Source organism: Trachurus trachurus (assembly GCF_905171665.1).
Source record: "Trachurus trachurus genome assembly, chromosome: 22".
Lineage (NCBI taxonomy): Eukaryota > Metazoa > Chordata > Actinopteri > Carangiformes > Carangidae > Trachurus > Trachurus trachurus.
The window spans coordinates 18713692-18737625 of NC_139907.1; the positions used below are offsets into that span (position 1 = coordinate 18713692).

Sequence of the window (23934 nt, forward strand, 5' to 3'; positions counted from 1 at the left end):
GAAGATTTCCCCTCTTCTCACATTCGCCTTCAATCCATTTCACACACAGTTGTTTGCCCACAAATGTGCACACTACGTATATTTCCACACGCACACAGATGTACAGACACACAATCCCCTACACCTGGCTTCACCCACATCAATATTTCAGCTTCTCACCTGATAGCCAGGGGGATGGAGTGGGGAGTTATAACATCTCTCTTTGTTTGCCTTTCAAGACCAAAGTCTCTGTTCATTCACCAAACTTCATTAGGAGAATTGCTGTATTTTCCAAACCCAATGCAATTTAGGGAATAAAACTACCAAAGAGAGCAACACATGCATATTTACACAGCTATAAGTCATCAGTCATCTTTAAAGTAGAAATTAATACTGCAGAGGTTTTTGTGATTGAACTCTGTGACCTTAGGAGAATAAAAAATATTGAATCAATGACAGATGGAGACGATGTATTTATTACCTGCTGGTTAGCACCATGTTTGTTGCTGAAAATGGTGCGTGTCCTACAACCAGGAACTGGGCCGGCACCGGTCTCTATTTGTGAGTGAAGTACCAAAACAGCAACAATACATAATATACTGAATACCATGCACATGATATAAACGGACCAGAGCAATGCTACAGCAGAGCATCAGTAGACTCTCAGCCCTGTGGATGCTACTTCCACATCGGTGGGCCAAAGGAACCAGGTGCACGAGTCATAAGAGTGAATAGCCGAAGTGTTTGGGAGAATAATTTTGCTCTCTTTTCCTTTATAATTCATAGTTTATCATCTTTAAAGCTGCTCTTACACTTTGCTGCTGGAGTGAGATAATAGATGTGACGTTACTGTAACTCTCAGGATAGCACTTTAATTCTTACACTGAGAAACATCATGGATCTCATCATAAGTGCAGAGAAATCATATATTATAAAGCTTTTACCTAGTTCTTTTTTCTTTATTTTGCACAATTTAAAAGAATACACATAAAACATGATAGGTAATAATGAAACAGTGCAGGGAGATGCAAAAAACCACAGTGGTCTGACTCCATCAGTCAGTGATCAGTCATATCGACATGTGTCTCTGGTCTGACTGTCATCATCACAAAATGAATTCACACTTTCTTTTACCACATGGCACAAGTGACCTCGTGAACAGACTGTTAGGATACTGATAGTCCAACAGGGACCTCTGTGGTGGTGGTGGTGTGTGTGTGTGTTCACCAGACTCAGCTGTGGCTCCCTGACACCCCAGACTGAAGCCTGTCAGCGCTGTAATCCTCCGATAAAAGATACACAAAGGCGCGCACACCTATCCCCTGACAGATGTACACCTGAGAAAGTAACACATACTGCTGGCCCCGAGGTCACAGCCAGAGTGGATACCACACACACACAGGAAAACCCCCCCAAATATATAGGCTACAACAAATACTGAAATAAGGAAAGTAACCCATGGTTGTTTTTAATCACTTTTATTATCTTAGTCATTATTACTGTCCTAATTTCAGTCATTCATGTACAGTACAACAGACTCACTGACAAACTGAATCAGTTGATCCTCTCACTCCTCCGACAGCATCTCAGTAACATCACTCTCCAGAAAATAGAATTATAATTTACTTTCTAAAATAATGACAATAATATTACACTTGGAACAGTCAAATATACAACAATAACTCTCTGTAAATATAATCAAAAATCAAATGAAAAAACAAAAACAAAAAAACAATTTTCATCTGGTTTTATTTAACATGACTTTGACGGTACAAACTAAACACAACACAATCACTGTGGCTGCATTTACACACAACGGAAAATCTTTTTTAGTTTGTGTACTAGATTTATCTTGTTCATAATTACAAATTGTCGAAATAATAAATGTCACACAGGAGCTTCAGTATAAGAAAATGACCGGGTGATCAAAAACATTATCAAGTGTCTGTTGTGGGTGGCACTTTTCTTTATATGGCTAGCTGCTAACAAGATGCTAACGAGTTTTCCCAAACTCATCACACACGTAAAAAAAAAAAAAAAAAAGGAAAAGTAATTTATTTCTGTGGAAATGGCATTTGTTTTACAGCAATAATTAGACAATTAAAAATGTTTAATTTGACCCCTTTGCCAAGTTAGAAGACAAGACTCTCGTGTGTGATGCTAACATTAGCAACTGAATTTAGCTTAGCTGAGCTGACGGCGTGCAGACAATACAATCCACCCACCAGCATCTCTAAAGCTCAATTACCACAGTTTTCTTTTATCAGTCATTATGTTAAACTAAGCCAACTGTTGCTGATCACATTTGATCAGTAGAATCGATCCTTTCATCTTATTATTGGCAAGAAAGCAAAATGTGCGTCTATTCCTTTAATTTCAATGATTCCCATGGGGAAACTGAGCAATAGGCTACTGTACGAAATAGGAAAATCTGTAAAATCATAGAATGAAAGTTTGGTCACCTGGACATATAAAGGCTTCACATGGCATTAGCTTCAATTTAAAACTCCAGCCTGAACATTTGCTGTTGAAATCTGATTTCTCATTTGTGTGTAAATGCAGCCGGCGTTTTGGCATTTAGACTCGACTGATTGACTGATTGACTCTTCAGTGATCTCTTGATCATGTCTGTCTGTGCTCCAGTAGATTCTCAGAGATCTGGCTGCCTCGAGCCAGTAACAGAGAGACCGCTCTCTCCATATGAACAGCAACAAGTGAACAGAAGTGCGTGTGTGTGTTTGAGTGAAGGAGATTATCAGTAATATTTGGCTTACAAAGGAAACATTTCTAAAAACCTGCCCATAATCCATTTTTGTACAATTTTCTAGATTTACCCTCAGTGCATGGAAGGAAAATGAAACGTGCGTGTGTGTGCGTGCTTGTGTGCATGTCTGTGTGTGAATTTTGGTACATAACAACATGTAAACAAAATGTAAACTCTTCGGCTTCTGAATGCTATCGATGCCGGCGGGGTAATGACTCCAATTAAAATCTTATTTACATCTTGGAACAGGACAAAACAACAAACACACACAGCATACTACAAATCACACACATCCAGACACAAATATGCACAGGCATCATGTTGGCACACATACACAGATATGGGTGTACATGCACGGACACAAACAGGCACACAAGAAAGTGCAGATCGACAAAAACAAGCAGTGTATCAGCACACGGACTAATGCGCTCACACACACACACACACCCAGCCACAGCAAGGCATATTGGGAGGGGACAGGGAGGGAGGGCAGGATGGGAAGCAAGTATGGATGTTTATATGTACTATTTGCATTTCTATGCTATGTGTGTGTGTGCGTGTCTGAGAGTATGGCAGTAAACCTTGTGCAGGTGTGTGCAAGTCGCATGCAGGCATGCTGTGTGAACGGGGCGTGTGCAGCTTGAAGGTCCATCATTTGTGCCACTGTGCTACAGTAGTGAGACTATAACTGTGTGTGTCTGTGTGTGTGTGTGTGTCTCATAGTGCTCTGGGTATGATGGTGAAGGGCAGGATGGGGCTGCTGGCCTCCAGCTCCAGCGCCGTGAGGAAACACTCAGTGGCAGCTGCAGCGTTTCCCTGAGCCTGCAACACCTCGCCCAGACTGTTCCACACATCATGAGCCGTACTGAGGAGGAGGAGGAGTGAAGAAAAAGAAAGAGAAATAGAACTGATTAAGTCATTTCATACATATATTACAGTGGCACATGCACATTTGTTTTTGTCTCTTTTGCTGACATTACATAGACGTAACCCCTGAATAACTAAAGAACCAGAAATGTTTTTTTTTCTCCCCATATCAGGGACACTGTTTTTATTCTGACCTGGACAAACCACCCTCAATTATTCCAGAAGGTCGTCTACAGCAGACACACACATACACACACATACCTGTTGACCTGCACTGCGTCCCTCAGGACTTTTTCAGACAGACTGTAGCGCTGCAGCTGGTGGAGAATCAGACCCTGAGGAGCAGAGGACACGCAAAGACAGAAAGTTAAAAAAAAAAAAAAGAGGACACAGGAAAAAGGAAAATAATGGAGGAAGAACATAAAGTGGCTAATTGACCTCCTCCTCCTAAACGCCCACTGTAAATGTTTATGAGATCCTCGAGAGGCTGAGCATGTAATAGATACAGTACATTCTTGTTTTGTTGTTCCTTTTATTTGCTGTAAATTGTCCGATTATGAAAATTAGTACAAGAACTCCAGATGTGTCTCATATGAACCTGTGATGCAGGTCGGACATTAGTTGAGAGCAGGACACAATAATAACTCACTCTGTTTGGTAAGTGAGCACTGGTTTTCTCACGTTAACGTGTTTCGGAGGACAAAACAAGTTAGCTGCACTAAAGGCACTTTATTAACCCCAAAGGGAAACTGCAGCAGCCTTATATAGCATGAGAAAATAGAGGCTAATGTAGACCTATAGCTGAACATACACTCTAGTGTATTGTAATAGTGTTATGGTGTAATATCATTCTACAAAGCAGCGTACATTAACCTTAAATGTGATAATGTGATATGTATCATAGGTAAAGAGGAACAGGTGAGGTGAGAGAGGACAGGAAGGAAGAGGGAGACGCTGTTCTGTCTCCTCAGAGGAGGTCTAATCAGGCTGCCCCCACTGCACTTTCAAAGTAAGCAACTAATTAATTACACACACACACACATACACACACACACACACACACACACGCCCTCAGGCTGCACGGACGCAGCAGGAGACAGGACAAGATTTGTTCTGCTCTCCAGAGAACAAGCACAAGGACAGAGCAGAAGGAGAACCGGCAGTTCAAGTGTGTGTGTGTGTGTTTGGCGCATTACCAGTCTCTGCATGGTCTTGACGTGTGTGGGGTTGATGGACAGAGCCTCTTCGTACCAGCGTTTGGCCTCGTCTATGTTGCCCCTCAGCTCGGCGATCTGCCCCCTCATGTACAGCACGTTGTGGGACGTGGGGAAGAGGTTGGATGCTTCCTGCGTGCAGGCCGTGGCCTCTGCAGGTTTGGACATGCTGATGTACACCTCGGCTACGAGAGGAGACGCAGACAGACACAGACACACAGGGAGACTGCAGAGTAAACCAGTGCAGCAAGACGTCCTCTCCATCCATCACACGGTGCATCTGTCTGCGTCAAATCTACAGTTAACTCGATACAGTCACAGAGGAGAAACTGACAGCCTGCCTTACAACCTTACGACTACATATCCCATAAAGACTGATGTGGTGCGGCATGTTGGCCCTATACGAGTCACATTTAAAGCCCTCAAACTGAGCTGCAGTCGCACAGTTAAATATTTAACAGCAGTCTAGACGTTTGCAGGCCTTGAGTGGAGGTGGAGCAGTTTAAGAGCCACGAACAGAAAGGAAAAAACGATCAACGGTGATGAACGAGTTTAAAATGGCAAAAAGGAAGGACGGAGGAAATAAGAGGGAGAAGCAGAGCGGCGGGAAAAACATCACGGCTCCATTTTTCAACCTTGAATAGCATCAATGAGAAAAAAACATTTTTCGTATCAAGGTCATCTAACGCATTGAGTGTATTGCTGTGACGAAGACTGAATGATCCGAACGGAGAATGAAGCAGACAGAGGAAATTAGTTTGAACTGTCTGCCCGTCTGCGCTGCCATTGGATGATTATATTAGCTGTGTCGCCAGGCTGGAAATGACCACCTCAGACAGGAAGCAGCTGGAGAGATAAACAGGAGCACAAACAAGCTCTACAGTATGCATGTGTGTGTGTGTGTGTGTGTGTGTGTGTATGTGTGTGTGTGTGTGTGTGTGTGTGTGTGTGTGTGCTGCCCGCATCTGTTTATGTATACTCTGCTTACGTTAGTGTCTGCTGCTCAGGCAGAGATGAGACTCAGGGCTCCAGTCGACTCCGGGGGAAATTGTATCTGGTTGCGACTGCACTGCTGTTGAATACAAACCTGCAAGCTCATGCCAGTAAACTCAGCTCTGTTTGTCTCCACTGCTACGAGCTGGATGTTGTAACGGAGACGGTTTCACACACAGGATGTAACAGGTGCGGCTTTGATGTGTGTGTCTTGTCTCCATGTCTTTTACTTTCATACTTAAAGTAATATAACCTTTTAATGACAACCACAGTGAGATGAAGGTTCACAGCTTGGAGACACAGTGACTATGGGATGTTCAAACTCTTCTTTTTAGAGCACGTTAACCCAGCCACCTACTGAATGTTAACTTTAGCAACAGTGTTTGTTTAACGTGGCTCTGATCAAATAGGAACCACAATCATGATCTTATCTCCTCTGCTCCTCCTTGATGCTCAAGCAAAACCACAGCTCAGTGTGCGTTTCCGTTTTTTCTTTTTACCTTCACACATGTGCCGTGAGTGTTTGTGTTCGTACCTGCGTGCAGCCAGATCTGAGCCAGGGTCATCCAGGGGTGGAGGGGTCCGTGTTTGGGGGCGCTGCTCTGCAGGGAGGAGGCCACCTCGGACAGAGCCTGCTCCACGCGACTGGCCGCTATGGAGGTAGCGTGCACAGAACCTGGAGCGACAGAATATGATATCAGCCGACGTAGTTAAGTCATCTCTTTAACACGCTTCATCACTACAGCAGCGTTAGGCAGCCATGTGCCACGGTGCAGCGTGGAAAGTCAACCAAACCACGACAGCAGATTTCACTGATTTCCACAACTTCAGCGGGGGGAAAAGTTGTGGAAATCACCACTCAGAGGAATCCAGTGCCCTTTTTTATCTGGGGTGTTTGGTTGCAGCACGAAAGCTGGAGACTCTGAGCCCACAGTGGCACACAGTTTCCCGGTCCTGCACTAAAGCCAGGCCACTCCATTCCACACGCTGCAACACACAGTGTTTAGCCCGGGATTAACCAGGTTTAAATGAATTAATTTCTGCACGACCATGCATAAACACCGCATCACTCTCCACTCTGCTGATTAGTAACTGACACACGCGTCTGTGGCATTTTGTCTCTACATCAGGTGATTACAGGGATGCAAAATGGTGTCGCGTCAGACTGCAGATGCACGCTGCAGAGCTGTGAAAGCAGGACAGGATTTCTGGCGGCGTCAAACTCCCAGAATGTTTTCCCACATGTTTTTTTTTTTTTTATCCTTCAAGTCATTTCGTATACCTGGATGTCGTCTGTAGGAACCAACAGAACAGCGCAGAAGCAGCCACTGTTGTGGTGTGGTAGATGTGGTGCTTCTGTCAGAGATTGTGTGTCAGAGCGGTGATGAGCCAGATTTTTCTAATATGATGGTTGGTGGTTAAAAGAGAGAGGTGGGACATTTCAGAAGCCCCTGTAGGGGTTGAGTGCTGGCTACACGGGAAAAAAAAAAGATTTTGAGTGTCTCTACGGTTGTTAATTTTTAAAAAATATATTCATGAACACATTTTGACATTTTAAAATGTTGATCCAGGCTGAACCAGACTGAACAGTAGATAGATAGATAGACTGAATTCTGTTCCTGCAGGAAAATATACACCGATCAGCCACAGTGTTAAAACAATGACTGAGTCTGATCCGTGTATTTTCCCACGAAGCTCAGAAAAATAATCAAAAGTACAATTAAAGTGTGGACTAAAATTACTTATGATTCAGAATAAACAATTTAAAAAGGCCACAGATATACTCCAACCAGCCACAACCTTAAAAGCCGTTACCTCTTTTAATGTTACAGCTGATCAGTGTAGAGTCAACAATGATGATTTAATCCACTACAATCTGTAATTTTGATCAGTTTGTAGAAATGTATTTGCTGTTTTAACATAAGAAAACATATTACTTCATTAGATTTCCTCTCTTGTTTAGGTTGTTGTAATATTTGTAGATACTGGAGTCGTCATGCGATTAGTTTAGAATTACTTGACTAACATAGATCGGCCTTGTTCTGTTTGACTGAACTGCTCCATCAATTGCAGCCTAAAGCGATTAGATAAGATAAACATTGTCTTTTCTACCCTGAAATATGGACTAAATTAACAAGAAGGAATAAAAATCTTTAATTTGATAAGAGAAAGATTTCCTGCCCCCGTCTCATATTCTCGTCTCCCATGATCTGTCTCTGTTCTCCATTCACTACACTGATACGACTGCGAGTTAGTGTTGAGGAAGAGAAATGACCCGTGTATACAAGATGAGTGTGATAAGAATAAAAAGTGTGTACATGTGTGTGTGTGTGTGTGTGCGTGCGTGTACGAGGAGAGGACAAGTGTGTTTTCGATCTGGGGAAATGACCAGAGGATGTCTCTATCTCACACAACACAAACACACTGAAAGTTGAGCATCCTGATTTGAAGAGCAGACTGTAAAAAGCAGTGTGTTAGATGCAGGCATGCAGCAGCCCAGCCAAGTACAGCACATTTAGAGATTTATACTGAAACAGGACGACGTTGTGTGTTGATCCTTTAATCAAACATATTCTGATGAAAACTGACACCTTAAAGCTTAAACTCTTCATTTGTCTGCCTCATACACAATTCCCCTCTATTCGCTTTACTGAAAACTGTTGTTATGCTGAGTGACGCTGACACCTGACACATACAGTATGGTGCAGGATCCTGACTGTGAAAGACAACAGTGCTATTCAGTCTGTGATGATTCAGTCAAAACAGCTGGAGAAGTGCTGCTGCTCTATATTTTACTCTGGATTACTTTCACTTAAGCCATTCATGCCCTTAATATTTAAGTCGATCCATCGACTGCATTAACGAAATCTTGCGGCAGTTGGACATTTTTTTGTTTTAGAGGTATTTCTAAAAGATTACTGAGGAAGCTCCCTGAGGTGGTTTGTGGCTTAAATGTTCACAACTCGCACGGCAACACATAAACTAAAGCAGCTCAGTGAATTAAAGGAATACACTGAGTCACAGGGGAAGATACAAGCAGTCAGTGCACCAGAGGCTGCGCATGTGTGTTTCCATGGTAAGGCACAAAAATAAATCCAACTTAATCTACATTAAAAAAATGTCGACAGCTAAATCCATATATTTCCTCACGCAATATAAAAGTAGGACGTCTCATAGATTTTTTTTTTTCCTCTGGACAGTTTCTTCCTTTGATTCCTTCAAACAAACTTTTCACAGCATCTTGTTACGGATCAATGCAGATCATTTATAGATCTTTGATAGAATCCCTGCAAACAACTGACACCATTAGTGACCTCTGTCTCACATCAGCGGAAGCTTTGGTAACGCTATTTGTCACATACAACCACATTCACAGATGAAAAGAAGCTGCGTCTTGTACTTTCTACTGTCGCTCTGTCAGAGTTTGCTTTCTCCATTCTGAAAAACAAGAATCGCATCTTTCATCTGCTTTTCCAAACTCACGCACCAAGCACTTTTTCATGTGTTGAGCTGAACCAAAGGGTTTCCAGCTCTACACATCATTCACATCGCTTTAATCTGACAAAGAAGAACACGTGTGCTCCTTGTTGTTTTTGTGGAGATCTCCTGAAGTCACTGTATTCCTTTAATGCACTTTACCAACGGCGTGATAACAATCTGTACAACTCCCTGGAAGTCCTTGCAAGATATCAAGATAAGCGGAGGATATATGTACAGGTTTCCTTCACACAGGCATCGTACATATATCTGACCCTCGTTGGGTAGATGGCGAGTCAACGAGGACCAAAAGGATGGACAGAGCGATGGATGAATGGAGAAAGGAAGTTTAGATGGAGGTTAGATGGCTACTTACAAACAGAAAACATGGAGGAAAAACCAAGAGTGTTAGCGTCCAGAAGGCCGCCTTGAAAAAACGGAGGGATGGGGGAAAAAAACAGAGACGACTGTTAATGAGAGGAGAGAGAGAAGAAATAACCAAATCATCAAGAGAGAGAAAGAACGTCGGCTCCACAGAGGAAGAGCGTAGGGAGGAGAAAGTAGATTTTTACTCTTCACAATAAAAGACTCAGACACAACTGAATTTGTTCAGTACTCTCCACTGTTGTCTGTAATTTTCACTCCTGTAATCAATTAATTTAAGGGTTTATGTACAACAATTTAAAATAATGTAACTGGGGAAATTCATGTCATGGACTCTTGTTTTATGTAGCTAAATAACTTGGCTAATAACAATTATTATTTTCCAGTACCAACACCATTAGTGGAGGAGATGGCAACAAGAGAAAGGCAACATAAGGTTGGAACCGGGACAAAACAAATTAATGTTGGCTGAAAACAGAAATCCTCACGCAAACAAAGAAAGAGGAGGAAGATGCAAAATAGTAGCAAAAAGACAAACAGCAGATAGATATGAAGAGCTGTGATCTGTGGAAAATGATTTTGTGATACCAAAAAAAAAAAAAAAGCAAACAACTGATCTCTACATCCCATCTGCTGCAGCTACTGTGACTGCGTGGTGTGTTTCAAGTGAGCGAGATGAGCTGAGACAAAAAAAACGCTAAGCAACCACATCAACTGCACTCCGATCCACACCCAAAGCAGGAGCATATACGTCCAAGTCAACATGCTTAGCAGGTCTGAGAGCTCACACAGCCAGCAGTCCAGGATTAGTCGCTTCAGCGTGGAACTCGTTGGACATGCTGGTGAGGTTTACATAACCTGGTGACTCTGGGATTCACCTCATCTACACTCTCGCTGAGGTCTTTGGGCCATCGGCTCGTTGATCATCTCACTAGTTTAGTGATGAGGAAAATGACCGAGCTAATGAGAATCTCCCCTAGTGCATTAGTCCTCTTGTGCTCCATGCTGAGACTGTGGCAACAACATGAGATGAAACTGAGAACTGGCAACACTGGCCACAACAAGTGATTCGTCTGAGGTCTGAGAGATGAGTCTGGACTTCATTTCTACATTTTAGTTATTAACAGCAACTTTTATTAAAAGACCACAACTACCAAAGATCTGATATGACTAACAAATATTACACTGAGAAGCCAAAGTCTGATTTATCCTGTTCCTCCAAAAACGACTTCTGGTCTTCTTGAGGTGCACCGACTCCACTACGGAAAAAGAAAAATCCCAAACAAATTGTGCTGCTTGGGTTATGTTAAAAGCTAAAAGCTAAAAGCTACAAAGATGAAACTGTATTTGTATATTTAAAGATTTATGTCTTAATGGACTGAGGGCTGAGCCACAGACATGACGGGAAGGATGCAAAGTACTGACGGACAACCCAACACATTAACAATTAATTAACACGGCGCATTACCACAAGAACAAAATGACGGCATATCGACAGTCTCGTCCTTTTAAAAACCTGCGGCTCAGACATGAGCATCAACGTCACGTGTTCAGCTCCTGATACTTAGACTCGTGGGACACGATCAGGGTCGATGTGTAGCGATCACACACGAGTATCCGCTTGGTTCCCGATGCAGACGGAGGCTGTGAAACCAGTTACAGTTGTATTACCGGTTTTGCGGCCATGGATTTGATATTTGCTCTCCATCTATTTCCAAATATGTATTCTATACCATCTATATATGGTATGTATATAGGTCTACAAGAGCAAAGACTTTACTTTGATTCATTTACATGTGAACTCTGTGAACTGAGACTGAGGGCCTGGTTTGGTAACTCTTACTATTTCTACAGGAAGCGGAGGTGGCACACAAGGGGAGAGTGTGTAAAAAAAAAGACTGCACAGGAAATGATGCTTCCTTGCTAGTGTAGCAGTAGTGCAGTGTCACTTCTCCTCCATGTTATCCAGGGACAAAGGTTTCCATCATCCACACGCTGTCTCTACTCCACCGGCAGCACCTTGACTCCAGGGAACACAACCTTCCTCCTGCCTTGACACAGACCTACGTTTACTGAAGATGCTTCTCATGATCAGCTCCAACACGTCTGACCATAAAACAACCTGCATCATCTATAATGACTTTCTGAATCATCGCCCTACTTAGCACGGAGCACCAGAGCAAAAACACACAGGGGGGGGGGGTGCACTCATCATCACTAAATGTGCAAATTAACCAATGAGCCAATATCCCAAAAAACTCTATATTGTTTTCTCAGGTCTCGCCACACACCATGCTACGGAGCGAGTGGAAATGAAGGCAGATTACAGCTGGAGGAGAGTCGGTTGCGAGCGACGTGGCTGCAAAAGGACTGACTCCTGGTCTTGGTGGATGCGGGAGAAAGAGGAGGGGTATGAGGAGGGAGAGACGGGGGGGAGGAGTAGGGTTTCCTGGGTGGTGGGAGAGGAGGAGGTTGGAGGATGAAGACAGAAGAGCAAGGGGAGGACAGTGGGGACGAGAAGTTGGAAATAGTGGATGGGGAAATTGGTGAGACGGGTTCAGAACCAGAGTGAGAAGAGGAAGAACGTGAGGCTAAAACAAAGGAAACAAAACAGCAGAAGGGAAATCAATCAAGGAGTAAAGGAAGGACAAAAACAGTATGGAACCAGTGTTGAGTCTGCATATGGTGTTTACAAACCATAATATATATGTATAAAACAACAACATATTAAAAACAACTGAAATAGAAAAAGAGTAATATAAGAAATACTGTTACCAAAATAATATTATACCAAAAATCAAAGAGTGGAGGACCATTTTCTACAGATGTTTTTCTGTGATGCCTGAAGCTATGAATTAAAATGGATTAAGAACAGAGAGAGGAGGCTGCATCTCACTCTCGATTTTCTTTTCTTAAGTAAATAATCCTTGACAATAGCTGATCTTCTTGGCAGAAAGGTCACCACCATTAGATAAGAGCAAATTAATCGTGTGTGTGTGAGAATCTTTGTTTACTGAGACACGCCGAGCACGACTGGACTCATTCCACTGGGGACGTGCCGATGCTCCCTGAGGAGGAGGAGACAACCTTGTGCATGGGCGAGCGTGTGTGTGTGTGTGTGTGTGTGTGTGTGTGTGCCTACCAGTCTCAGGGTCACTGAAGTCAGGCAGCGTCATGGCGTTGAGCTGTCGTCGGTCCGCGATGGCTCTGTCCAACAGGCTGCTGCCACGCCCAGAATCACTGCCACAAACACGCATTTATGTACACATGGGCACAGATACACACGGCGACAGACAAAATAAACACCTGAGCTCCGGTGGTTTTGTAATGCCAGAGTTGCTAAGCAAACATTGTGTTCAAAACTAACACACAACACGGCCATTTAGTTTCCAGCTCTGCTTTTGTTTTCTCAGTGACTCTCTGTTAAGAAAACCCTAAGTTAGCCATATATTACATAATATTACACATATACCGTACACAGTGGAGATTTACACTAAACAAACTAAATAAAAACTGGCAGCACCACACAAACTGGTTCTTCTGTAGAGATTAGTGGTTATATAATATTTACACAATTTAGTAAATGTCAGGTTTAACTATTGTGTTGCTGGCTCAGCTAACTGACAAAGCTAATATTAGCTTACTAATTTGTGAACTTATTTCAAACAAAGTGTAAAAGTGCCATTATAAAACATGTTATATAATATAATTACAACTTATGTTTACACCATTAGACTAAACTAGTCAGTAACATCAGCTCGGTTTGCATCATCAGATACTTTTCATTCTGACCTGCATTAATACTTCCAACTCTGAAATGTGTTTTTCCATGTATCCCAGAATTATTAATATATATTATAATATAATACATTAATATAAGAAGGTTATATCTACATTCCCAAATGGTTTTTTTCATTTATAGTTATAATGAATTATTTGACCCACTGAAATGTTATAATAACTTCCTGTTTACAAAGTTTATTGTTGTGGATCTAATTAACTGTGTTACACGTTACACAAGAGTTTACTTATGAAACTTTTCTTGAGTTTAATGTTAGTAGCAACTAGGAACTTAAAACGGTGTGTGTGTGTGTGTGTGTGTGTGTGTGTGTGTGTGTGTGTGTACCTGGGGTTAGTAAGGTTGTAAAAGCTCTTCCAGATTTGCAGCATGTGTTTACAGGTGAGCAGAGCTTCCTCCGGTCCTCTGCACATGGACTCCAGCTTCACCTTGGTATACAGCAGACTGCAGGACGCAGCGGAGGAAACAGGAATAAATAAACACAGAGCGCAGGCTTCACGTGAAATATTGTGGCAGTGTGGGACAGTTACTTGAAGTTCTCTGGGTACTCGGACAGGGCCATCTCGATGATGTTGAGGCCGTCGTGGTAGTGTTTCTGAGCTGATAGCAGCAGGGCCAGCAGATGAAGGGAGTGGACGTCATCGCCTTGAAGCTGCAACGCCTGTCGAACATAGCCTAGTGCCTCTGGGATCTACACACACACACAAATACAGACTACAGCTTTACAGTTGGGATAAAAAAAGTAAAATGACAGATTTATAATTCCCCTTGTGTCCCTTGACGTTTTCTCTGAAATGGAAAAGTCACCTCTAAAACGTCCATATCATCCCGTTATCACTACACATCTCGTTACCTGTCTGGATACAGCGAGCTGCAACGCCAAGTAGAAGGCTGCTAGGTGGTCAGTAGGAGAGAGACTCTGAGCTCTGCGGAGAGACAGAGAAAGAGATTGTGTGTTCAGACATGCTGAATAAAAAATTAAATAAGATTAGATGAAACTTTAAAGATCCCTGTGGGGGAAGTGGGCCGCTGCAGCAGCAAAATGGAAAAAGGTAGAAACGAGCACAAAGTAATAGAACATAAGAAATCAAACCAGAGGGCATTTAAACATTTAGACACAATTAACAGCTGTAATACCATTTTAATAAGATGAATAAGCATGAGGACAGACTGCAGCCTAATGTAAAGCCTGTAATACCAAGACCTTTAAGACTTTCACCTTATTAACAGACATAATTTACAGTGGAATATATTAACTTTAATAATGCGCTCCAAGTAATACAATTTGTGCACAGATTGCAAAGGTACAGGCAAATACAGGGTCGGCCGTGGTAGTGCCTTTAAAGCAGCCCTCATTTTTGTTAGATTGAAAAAAAGAAAATAGCAGTCTGTGCTGTGAAAAATCATTCTGAGGGAAATGTGGGTGTAAAACTGAAAACAGAGAGCAATATGGCTCAGTCCCAACCTCTGGAAGGCTCCCAAAGCTTTCCTCTGGTAGTCCTCCTGTGTGCTGCGCAAGGATGCTAAAGAGAAACACAGACAGGGACAGAAAAACATAATCAGGTTGCATTATACAAGAATACCTTCCAGTGATTTGAGAGATACAACAGGATTTTTCTGGACCACAGTCTCTGAAGTCATGATGTAACATCTCAACCATAAACAAAAACAGATACACGCTTTGTCTGATGGAAGCAGATGCAATATCTCTTTGATTTGCTGTACACGCTGTCCTCATTCACAATAAGCTGGCTGATTATACAGATTTCCTATAATAAACATGAACCTTCAACATAAGAAACACTCAAGCGTCCCCATTTTCAGATCCTTTCTAGGAACCGATGCACTATAACACACACACACCAAACAAAATCCACACTTACCGTCAGTGGCTTTCAGGCTGTAAACCAGACCGATGGCCAAATAACCTTTGGCCCTGAACTCAGCAGCTTTCTCCCCCATGTCAATCACCATCTTCCCAAAGCACTCGCCCTCATCCAGCTGGAAAATGTGGAGAGATTTGACAGTTCAATTAGATTTCTCCAGAAAGCAAACACTGCCAGAGAAAACTGAGTCATTTACCAAGGCAAACACAGATGGGAAGCTTGAGGAAACTTCTCCTAAAGTCGTTTAAAAACACTTAAGATGCTTAAGCAAATAATCATGTTTGAGTTTATGTCTGCAGGATGGCTCTTACCCAGTGCAAGGGTCCGATGCACAGTTTGACAGCCAGCAGTGGGATGGTGGGGTCGTCGGGCTTCAGGCGAATGCACTCCTTCAGCACCTTGACGGCACGAGCAGATTTACCAGCAGCCATGAGCGACAGGGCGAGCTGGTACCACAAGTGGAACTCCTCAAAGGCAAACTTCATGGCTCGCTCCAAACACTGGAGACATCGGAAATAGGACACATCATCATCATCATCATCAGCGCTCTTATTATCTACGCATGTTGAATTCAACCTTTTTTAACACAACTATGAAGCCAGTTAGATTTTATAAGACCCCGGTGTGCTGCGGAGAATAAATATGGGTGTACTAAGAGTATGTAGGGCCTTCAACTCATTTCAATCACTATGACTGTGACTGTGCAGCCTACAGAGGTATTACTCACCTCTGACAGCATCTCATACTGCCCCCTCCTGCCTAGAGCTATTGTCAGCAGGTCGTACACCACAGAGGCAGACTGTAGGCTGATGATCCGATCATTATTGTGTTCAGGGATTCTGCTCAGGACAGCGTCACGGTTCGCCTGAAACACACACACAAACACAAAAGAGAGATATTAGTTTGTATCTGAAAAAGCAACCGCGTGAACCTTGTGTTGGATCCTCCGTTTTAAAGAGGAGTGTGAGATATTCTCCACGGGGTGTTTGTGCCTCACCATGGACTCACTGATGAGCAGCAGCAGCAGAGCTTCTTCTGTATTCTCCTGAGGGCAAAACAGACTGCGAGAGAGACAGAGAGAGCGAGAGAGATGCACGAAGAAAGTTGGGGGAAATGGAGAGAAAGGTGATAAGGAGGAGATCAGCGCAGCCAATGGTGAAAATTTACACTGGCAACAGATTTAATTTTAGAACCATGTTGGCGATTTCTCCTCGATTCTCCGAGTTTAGCATCAAACGAAACACACACTATCACTTACTTCTCCCCCGAGTACACTCGTGGGCGTCGGCTTAGGCTGTAGTTCTTGCTGAGAGTGTGTCCTTGCCGCGTGGGATCGTCCAATGGTGACACTGTAGGCGGGTCTTCCAGTGGAGACCAGTAACTCTGTTCGCACATTCCTCTGAGCAAGATCTCTGCAAGCTGTCTGGCAATGGTCTGCATGCATGCACACACACACACACACACACACACACACACACACACACACACACACACACACAGACATTTGGCAAATATACTTTGGCACTTACACAGGAGCAATCTGTTAACTTGAGGCTTACTTTACTTCTAATATACCCAGAAACAGTTATATTAATGGTTGAGCACAGGACAGACTGTAAGTCTCTGGTCCTCATGTACTAAAATTCGATCCCTCTTGCTAACGATGAGTTTCCAACATAAATGTGTTTAAAGGAATAATTCCACAATCTGAACAACATGCCACCTTTGCTTTTCTGATAAGCAGCAGAAGACGCTTAAATTAATGTTATATTCAAGGGAATCAAAACAAGGCTATTGACAAATTCTGCATCTCTAACAGGGGAAATAAGAAAAGCCTGACCCCAGTAGAGGCCTGTAACCTTCTGCACTTGTGTTTCAAATTATAAGGACAAGACATTTTTCCAACAAATCCCTCACCATGCGCAAGTTCTGGGTGGTTCTGGTCTCAATGGCCCGAAGGATCTCCCGAAACCGACCCACGCCATGTGTGAGGTTGCTGGGGTATAACACACAGGAAACAGGGAGAAACACTTGTGAGAGTCAGGTCAGATGTGCATACAACGTGGCCGACAGTACATTTTGAACTTTCGGCATGCGAGTCAGTGAGAATATTTCAGACGATGCGTATCAGGTGTTTTTTACGTCAGAATTTTAACTGTTATCAAGATGACACAGCAGTCATCCGCCCGGCCTTCATGTCTCAGGACTTAAGTCTCTACGATCTCTTATTTTGTAAATTTCATGCTGCACTGGTCAATTTTACATGTTTGCAGCTTCATATCAGAGCAAGTTTTAAAGGTTGATATTTCCTTACTTGCTTTATGGGAAAATAGGTTCATAGGTAACAGTTCATATCTAATACCAGTGGTTAATGAGTGAACAGGGCATATCAACAGATTTATTACAAACACAACAAGCTAGCACTGGAAGTAATATCAGTCCAGTACATTTTTCATTATCAGCTGCTGCAGTTCTGTTGTAAAACAACAACAGTGTGGGAACTACTTTCATCTGCACAGGATATGTTACTTAACTCAACTGTGTTCACACGTTTCTCCTTTTAGCCAGCTGTCAGCAGCTTTGTACCAGGATCACTGCAAAGTGGGTGGAAAGTGCCCACAAAAAGTTGTTCGGTTTGGGCAGCGACGCCTTTTCTCAACGAGATATTGGTTCAAACTTTAAGAGCAAAGTTTACCTAACAAAGTTTTATGGTTCTGTAGTAACAGGAAATTCTCTTATCTGTTTCCTGCCTTTTCTATCTTATCTACTACACCTGCTTCCCTCTCTTACCCGTTCTTGAAGTGGATGATGTGGGCTCTCTGCAGGCCTGTCTCCAAGAAGTAGCCCAGCTCCTGGTCCTGGGCCGTTGGGCCGGGCTTTGGGCTGCGGTTCTGCATCCCTGCTGATAACGCCTGAAGAAACACATACACAGGTGAAGACATAAATAAAACAACCGTTAAGAAAACACACACACAGACAGTTTTGCCTGGAGCCCAATAACCTACATTAAACTACTGTAGAATCCATGTTTTTCATTGTATCTCACATCACCACCATCATACCTTCAGTCATGACAGTGCGATATTTGAGTGAGTAACACACCAAGTACATTATTAATGTTGAGACTGTTTGATTTGTATCTGCAGCCTTTCACTGCAGTTTCCTGTTGCTTGCCAGCTCGGTGTGTGAGCCCCACTAGACGCTCTCCTAAATAAAGAGGAAGAGATGTGCGTGCCAGTTGGCTGTCATGGGTGGCAATGCATTAGTCAAACTGCGCACCGTCAGTACAATGTTCATCACACACCCACAACGATAGCACCACACTTGGGAGTCCAGGCGCTAACAAGATTTGGTGAGCGCTTGTGTGACACTCGGAGAAAATACCGTTATCAAACATGTAGTGTATGCCAGTTTCACACCCTCTCTCACTCTTTCTCTCTTTCTCTCTCTCTCTCTCTCTCTCTCTCTCTCTCTCTCTCTCTCACACACACACACCTTCTCAGCCTCCTGCAGGTAGAGAAGAGCGATGTCTCCAGACTTTTCATAGCAGGTGATGATATCCTGGTCTCTGTCTGTTGTGCTCCTATTGGACGACGGGGACCCGGTGTTCTTATTGGACAGAGACGGAGAAGCAGCTGGGACCTTCTCTAGACACAGTCCTGATGGGGAGCAGAGAAGAAGATTGTGATTTGGGGGGTGGGGGTATGATAGAGTATGATAGAGTATCTGTATCGAGTGCTGATCTCATTGCACATCGGATGTCAGTAAATCCACATTATGCATCTTAACAGCATACTGGCAGCTTGATTTATTAGTATGCAGCAAAAACCTGAAATTGTGATCTTGAAATGTTAAGCCCATATCAAAGAAGTTGTAGCCACAATTAACTGATTAATTGCATAATCATTAATTAACTAGTATTTACACACTACTCCCTATTCTCTAACTACTTTTGAACTGAGTAGAAATCTACTGTTCAACAATGCACTGCTCTGCCCTTTATCCAGTTTACAAAACATTAAATGGGCAAGAGGCCTCCTTAACCTACTGTTAATTATAATAATGAATAAATTGCCACTAAAATTATTCTATTAAAACTGCTGGGTTGATCACGTCTTGTCTTTCAAAATGATCTGTTGTGTGCCTCAGAGTATAATCAATATTTTAGTCAGCACATTTATAAAAGCTCAGTTGTGAATAACAAGAATAACAGGTTGCAGTTACGTAAGGAAACTGTGTCCTGTTGCACAAGCTATTTGAACACGGAATAAAATAAATACAAGTAAAAAGGGATTTGTCTACTAAATATACATAATAAAGAGATGTCAGCCGTGTGTATGTGTGTATGTGTGTGTCTGTATTTATACATATTACTCCTTACATTATCCCCAGGCTGTTGTCAGCTATGACACTGTACTGCCACCATCTGGAGTGAGGCGGTGTTGCACAGATTAAGAGAGTGACGGCAGGTGAGGTAAGGTAATGGACAAGAGCTATAGAGTGATAACTTTATGTGTGTATGTGTGTGTGTGTGTGTGTGTGTGTGTGTGTGTGTGTGTGTGTGTGTGTGTGTGTGTGTGTGTGTGTGTGTGTGTACCTTTAGTAGCATAGGCCTCTGCTATCATAGAGAGTCTATACACTGGAGCTCCCCCCAGCTGCATGTCATCCAGGTTCACCCTGTTATAGTGGCCTGCCAATAAATACATTAGTTATGCATTGATTTAAAATCAGCTGGTTTGAAATATACATTATATAAAATTATAGATATGTTTTATTTTATTTTATTTTATTAATGATTATTGTGTTTATTACCTAAAGCATCCCTGTATTCTCCTTCCACATAGCAGAGTTTGGCCATCAACAGGCTAGCTTCCTGAAGATAGTCAGCCTGTGGAAGAAAAAGAGCCAAATTGATTGTTTTATTATATTAATAACAGATAAAAGAGCAAAAAAACAAAAAAACTATCTGAACGCACATTCATTTGCACACACATTCATTTGCACACACACTTGCTCAGGCGAACATCACATCACATACACCCACGATCTGTCATCATCAGTCTGTCACTCTCTCTAATCACCTTGAGGTTCCCTCGGTCCAGAGCAGCAGTGAGGTGTTTTCTAACCTCCACCAGTTTGGGTCTCGGGCCCCGGGGACTGGCTCCCTGTTTGATGGGATTCTCCTTCAAATACGTTTGAAGCTTACACTCCCCCAGCAGCAGCTCCCCAAGGTCATCTACACAGACATACATTCAGAAAACACAACTGTCAAGAGCAATAATGTCACAGCTGCAATCGGTCCTCAGTGCTTAATCTGTCCATCACTTTAACACAGTCTGGAGAATCAATATAGGATTATAGATCAGTTTCAATCTATTCAACAAGTTGAGGTAAATTATTTTTTAACATAAAGGACAATATTGAGTTAGTTCAGGTTTAGTGTGAAAGGCTCTGAGGTCAATCTATACCGGCTGCTACAACTCATCAATACAGTAGGTTTAATATTGGTGACACTTCAACAATCCACTAACATGCTACCACTTTAAAAGTAACAATGTGTATGAATGTGTGTGAGGCCCGAATGGTGAATGACCACTAATCCTGTTACTCAGCACTAAAACTGATCCCAGTCAGTGACCACAGCTTATAGCTCTCATATGCCAAAGTACAATCCTGCCGGCATTCCTCAATGCAAACATAGCAAGTGACAATATTTTTGACTAGAGATCAGAGACATGAAACATTACTGGTTTTAAATCTAAGATAAAATCATGGCTTAAATCTACTCAATCATGCACCCACCAACTATAAATTCAAACATTAGCTCATCTTGCAATCTTTTTAGTGTTGTATCTTAACATTGTTTTGTTGTGTCTTACATTGCATTTTATTTTTGCTGTTGTGTTGTGTTGGATTGTGTTTGTTGTATTGTGTGTACTTTGTTATTGTTGTTGTTTGAAAGGCTGCTTGTGTGATGATGTTATTATATTTGTATGTGCTTCTGTGTTAGATTCATGTTATTTGTTCCTGCCCAGGGACGGCAGATGAAATTAGCTAATTCTGGTATGGCTGAGAGCCGTGCACTGTCCCTGTTAAATAAACGATTAAATAAATTACAGGGCTAACAAGAACACTGATTCTAAATTATTAATTTTTATTGCAGCCTATGTTATAATCTCATTTATTCCACACAAAAACCACATGCCAAACATTTTCCATCAAAATTAAAGTCATGTTGGTTCTTCTATTTGATCACTGTTAGGATCAAGAGATTTAAAACATTTTCCTACAAATACAAAACCAGACAGCCCTTTCTCTGATGTGATTATTTTAATATCTCATCAGCAGTTGACATTAGACTGCTAAGACTATTTGTTAAAACTGAATTATACTATATCGGTATCTTGCCAGAGACATAATTGCAGATATAACTCATGATGAAACTGTTTTTAGTAACAAAATGCATTAACCACTATGAACAGTCTTTCTGGGCTATTTTCAGTGTTGGCAGAAACAAATAGTAGCTACATCAGTGTATAAGTAGGTCCAGGATCATAATATCTGGTGGTTTACAAAATCTACTGGCTAAGAAATAATATTCAAACGCAGGGCTCCAGAGACTAACATTTTTTTTTTTACTAGGAGCACAGTGGCCCCTAACTTTTTATTTTAGGAGTGAAAAGCACACTGTAAATCGACTTGCAAAGCAAATATTAACATTTCCTTTCCATTCATAATCCTCACACACATTGGCCTGACACCTGTAATGACAGATACCAGATACTTTGAGCCTTTCGCCTCTTCCATGTTTCACCAGTGTGTCAAATAAACAAAAACAAATCGCAAATTTACTGGTTACACAAGCATAAGTAGATAAAAAAAAAAAATACTTGCACTTGTCTGGAGCCCTGATATGTTAAGGTAATGGAAATATAATAGCACATCCCTGTCAGTGAAGACAAGCCGACTAGAATTGATTAAAAATGATTAAAATATTGTTTGCATAAAATATTTGTTGTAAATATTAACTAAAATGTGACACATCTTTGTTGTTTGATGTATAGTATACTATCAGCAGTGCAGTTCATCCCTCGGCAGCATCAGTAGCCTGCAGGTTGACAGTTAGCATGTAGCCACAGAGCTAACACGGTGAATCTGAGACCGCCACTTGGAAATCTGTCAACTCCTGGATGTTGTGTTGCGAGAACTTCCTGGACCAAATGTGAATATATTTCTTTAAAAAAATGTATTCTTATAGTCAATTCGGGGTTGAAAGGTTTATAAAAAGGATGTTTTATCTCAGTGAATCTCAACTGAAGGACGTGTGCTCGCTCACATCCAGACAGTGGAGGTGGTAATTCAGATATTCTACTTTTAGGGTCTCAGTTGGTTGGTGTGTGTCCGTGATTACCACCACGTCTTCAGCCTGCCACAGACCTCAGTAGAGACCACATTAACCCACAGACAGAGCTGTCAGACCACAGGGACCTACATGTTGGAGAGTAACTTCTACATGTCCTAAAAACCAGTATAGTAGCAGTATTTCCGTGTACACACCGCGCGGCTCAAACGTAGTAAAAACACCCAGAGGAAAAACAACATGTCACATTATTGACCTCTGTTGGATAACTGGCACTAAGCACAGCTGGGGGGGAAAAAAACCCAGGCTCGGCTGTGTGTGTCAGGAAGTACCGAGGACTGGGAGCCGGGGAGACGGAGAAGGCCCCGCCGCGGAGGGCTGGATGAACGGAGACCGGAGAAACACACTCATTTCTTACCGTTTGATATGAGTTTGGCCGAGAGCTGCCGGACCAACTCCGGTATCTTGTCCCATTGTACCTCTGAGCGGCACCTCTCTATCTCCGTCTCCAGTCGTGAGCCAGACTTCCTCGCTGTCATTTTCGTGTTTGGGGTCGACTGGACCAAAACACCAGAGGAGAGAGAGAGAGCAGCCCTCCTGTCCTGACCGTGAAGCTAACACACGGAGGAAACGTGTCGCTGCGACTTCCGGGAAACGTTTTCAAAATAAAGCTTTGGTAACATGCACGACACAGTAAGCACAGTATTTTTGCTTTCCACTACTGTCTGTGTCTGATTATTGTCTTAACATTTTTAACACAGATGGAAGTTGTTCCTTTCTTTTTTCACTTGTTACAATCCCAGATATTGCCCAAATAATTATTCATTAGCAGTTATTTTCAGATTAAGATTTTGCAATGGTCTCTTCATCAAATGCAATCCATTATTATAAACTACCACTAACAATATAGTCATTAGTTGAAGTAAGCTTCACATTGCCGAAATGCAATAGTAAAATGGAACTAATCTGAATTTTTATCACGGGCAGTACATCTAAAAGTATTGTTAAAACCATAAGGCTTCTACCTTTTTTTTTTTTTTTTTTTTACATTTTGTTATTGCTTCTTTCAGTCAAGTAAGGATCTATACCCTTCCTCTAAAAAATAGGGATTTTTTCCTTTATTATTATTTTGCAGTTGAGTTAACGCTTCAAGATGTTTCTGTCAAACGACCCGTTCTTTGCGAGAAAACCTTTTATTTTGAAGAAGCGAA

The 23934-nt window shown here is 42.1% G+C and overlaps 1 protein-coding gene across 2 annotated transcripts; it reads right to left on the reverse strand.

Moving 5' to 3' along the window:
* Positions 1–1468: 1468 nt before the first annotated feature.
* On the reverse strand, positions 1469–23337 carry ttc7b (tetratricopeptide repeat domain 7B). 2 transcript variants are annotated; one of them, XM_083997995.1, is made up of 23 exons: positions 23142–23337; positions 20445–20599; positions 20176–20251; positions 19961–20053; positions 18859–19022; positions 18154–18275; positions 17281–17359; positions 16622–16797; positions 16361–16424; positions 16091–16228; positions 15675–15863; positions 15361–15478; positions 14943–15000; positions 14331–14403; positions 14008–14168; positions 13805–13921; positions 12821–12918; positions 12006–12269; positions 9671–9721; positions 6353–6493; positions 4807–5009; positions 3872–3945; positions 1469–3608 (listed from the first exon to the last, which is right to left on the reverse strand). In XM_083997995.1, exons 1-23 carry the CDS (start codon positions 23260–23262, stop codon positions 3461–3463), a joined length of 2883 nt encoding a protein of 960 aa, XP_083854121.1. In that variant the 5' UTR covers positions 23263–23337; the 3' UTR covers positions 1469–3460. The 2 variants fall into 2 exon arrangements, with proteins under 2 accessions (XP_083854121.1, XP_083854120.1); XM_083997994.1 differs by lacking the exons at positions 9671–9721; positions 12006–12269.
* Between the last annotated feature and the right edge of the window lie 597 nt (positions 23338–23934).

What these genes read in the sequence shown, in the direction of transcription:
- ttc7b (XM_083997995.1), bottom strand. Translation starts at nt 23,262, where the DNA reads ATGACAGCGAGGAAGTCTGGCTCACGACTGGAGACGGAGATAGAGAGG. An exon ending in AGAGGCCTATGCTACTAAAG is followed by an intron (nt 19,023 to 19,960) that starts GTACACACACAC and finishes GCTCCCCATCAG; the next exon opens with GACTGTGTCTAGAGAAGGTC. An exon ending in GCTTTGGGAGCCTTCCAGAG is followed by an intron (nt 14,404 to 14,942) that starts GTTGGGACTGAG and finishes GTCTCTCCGCAG; the next exon opens with AGCTCAGAGTCTCTCTCCTA.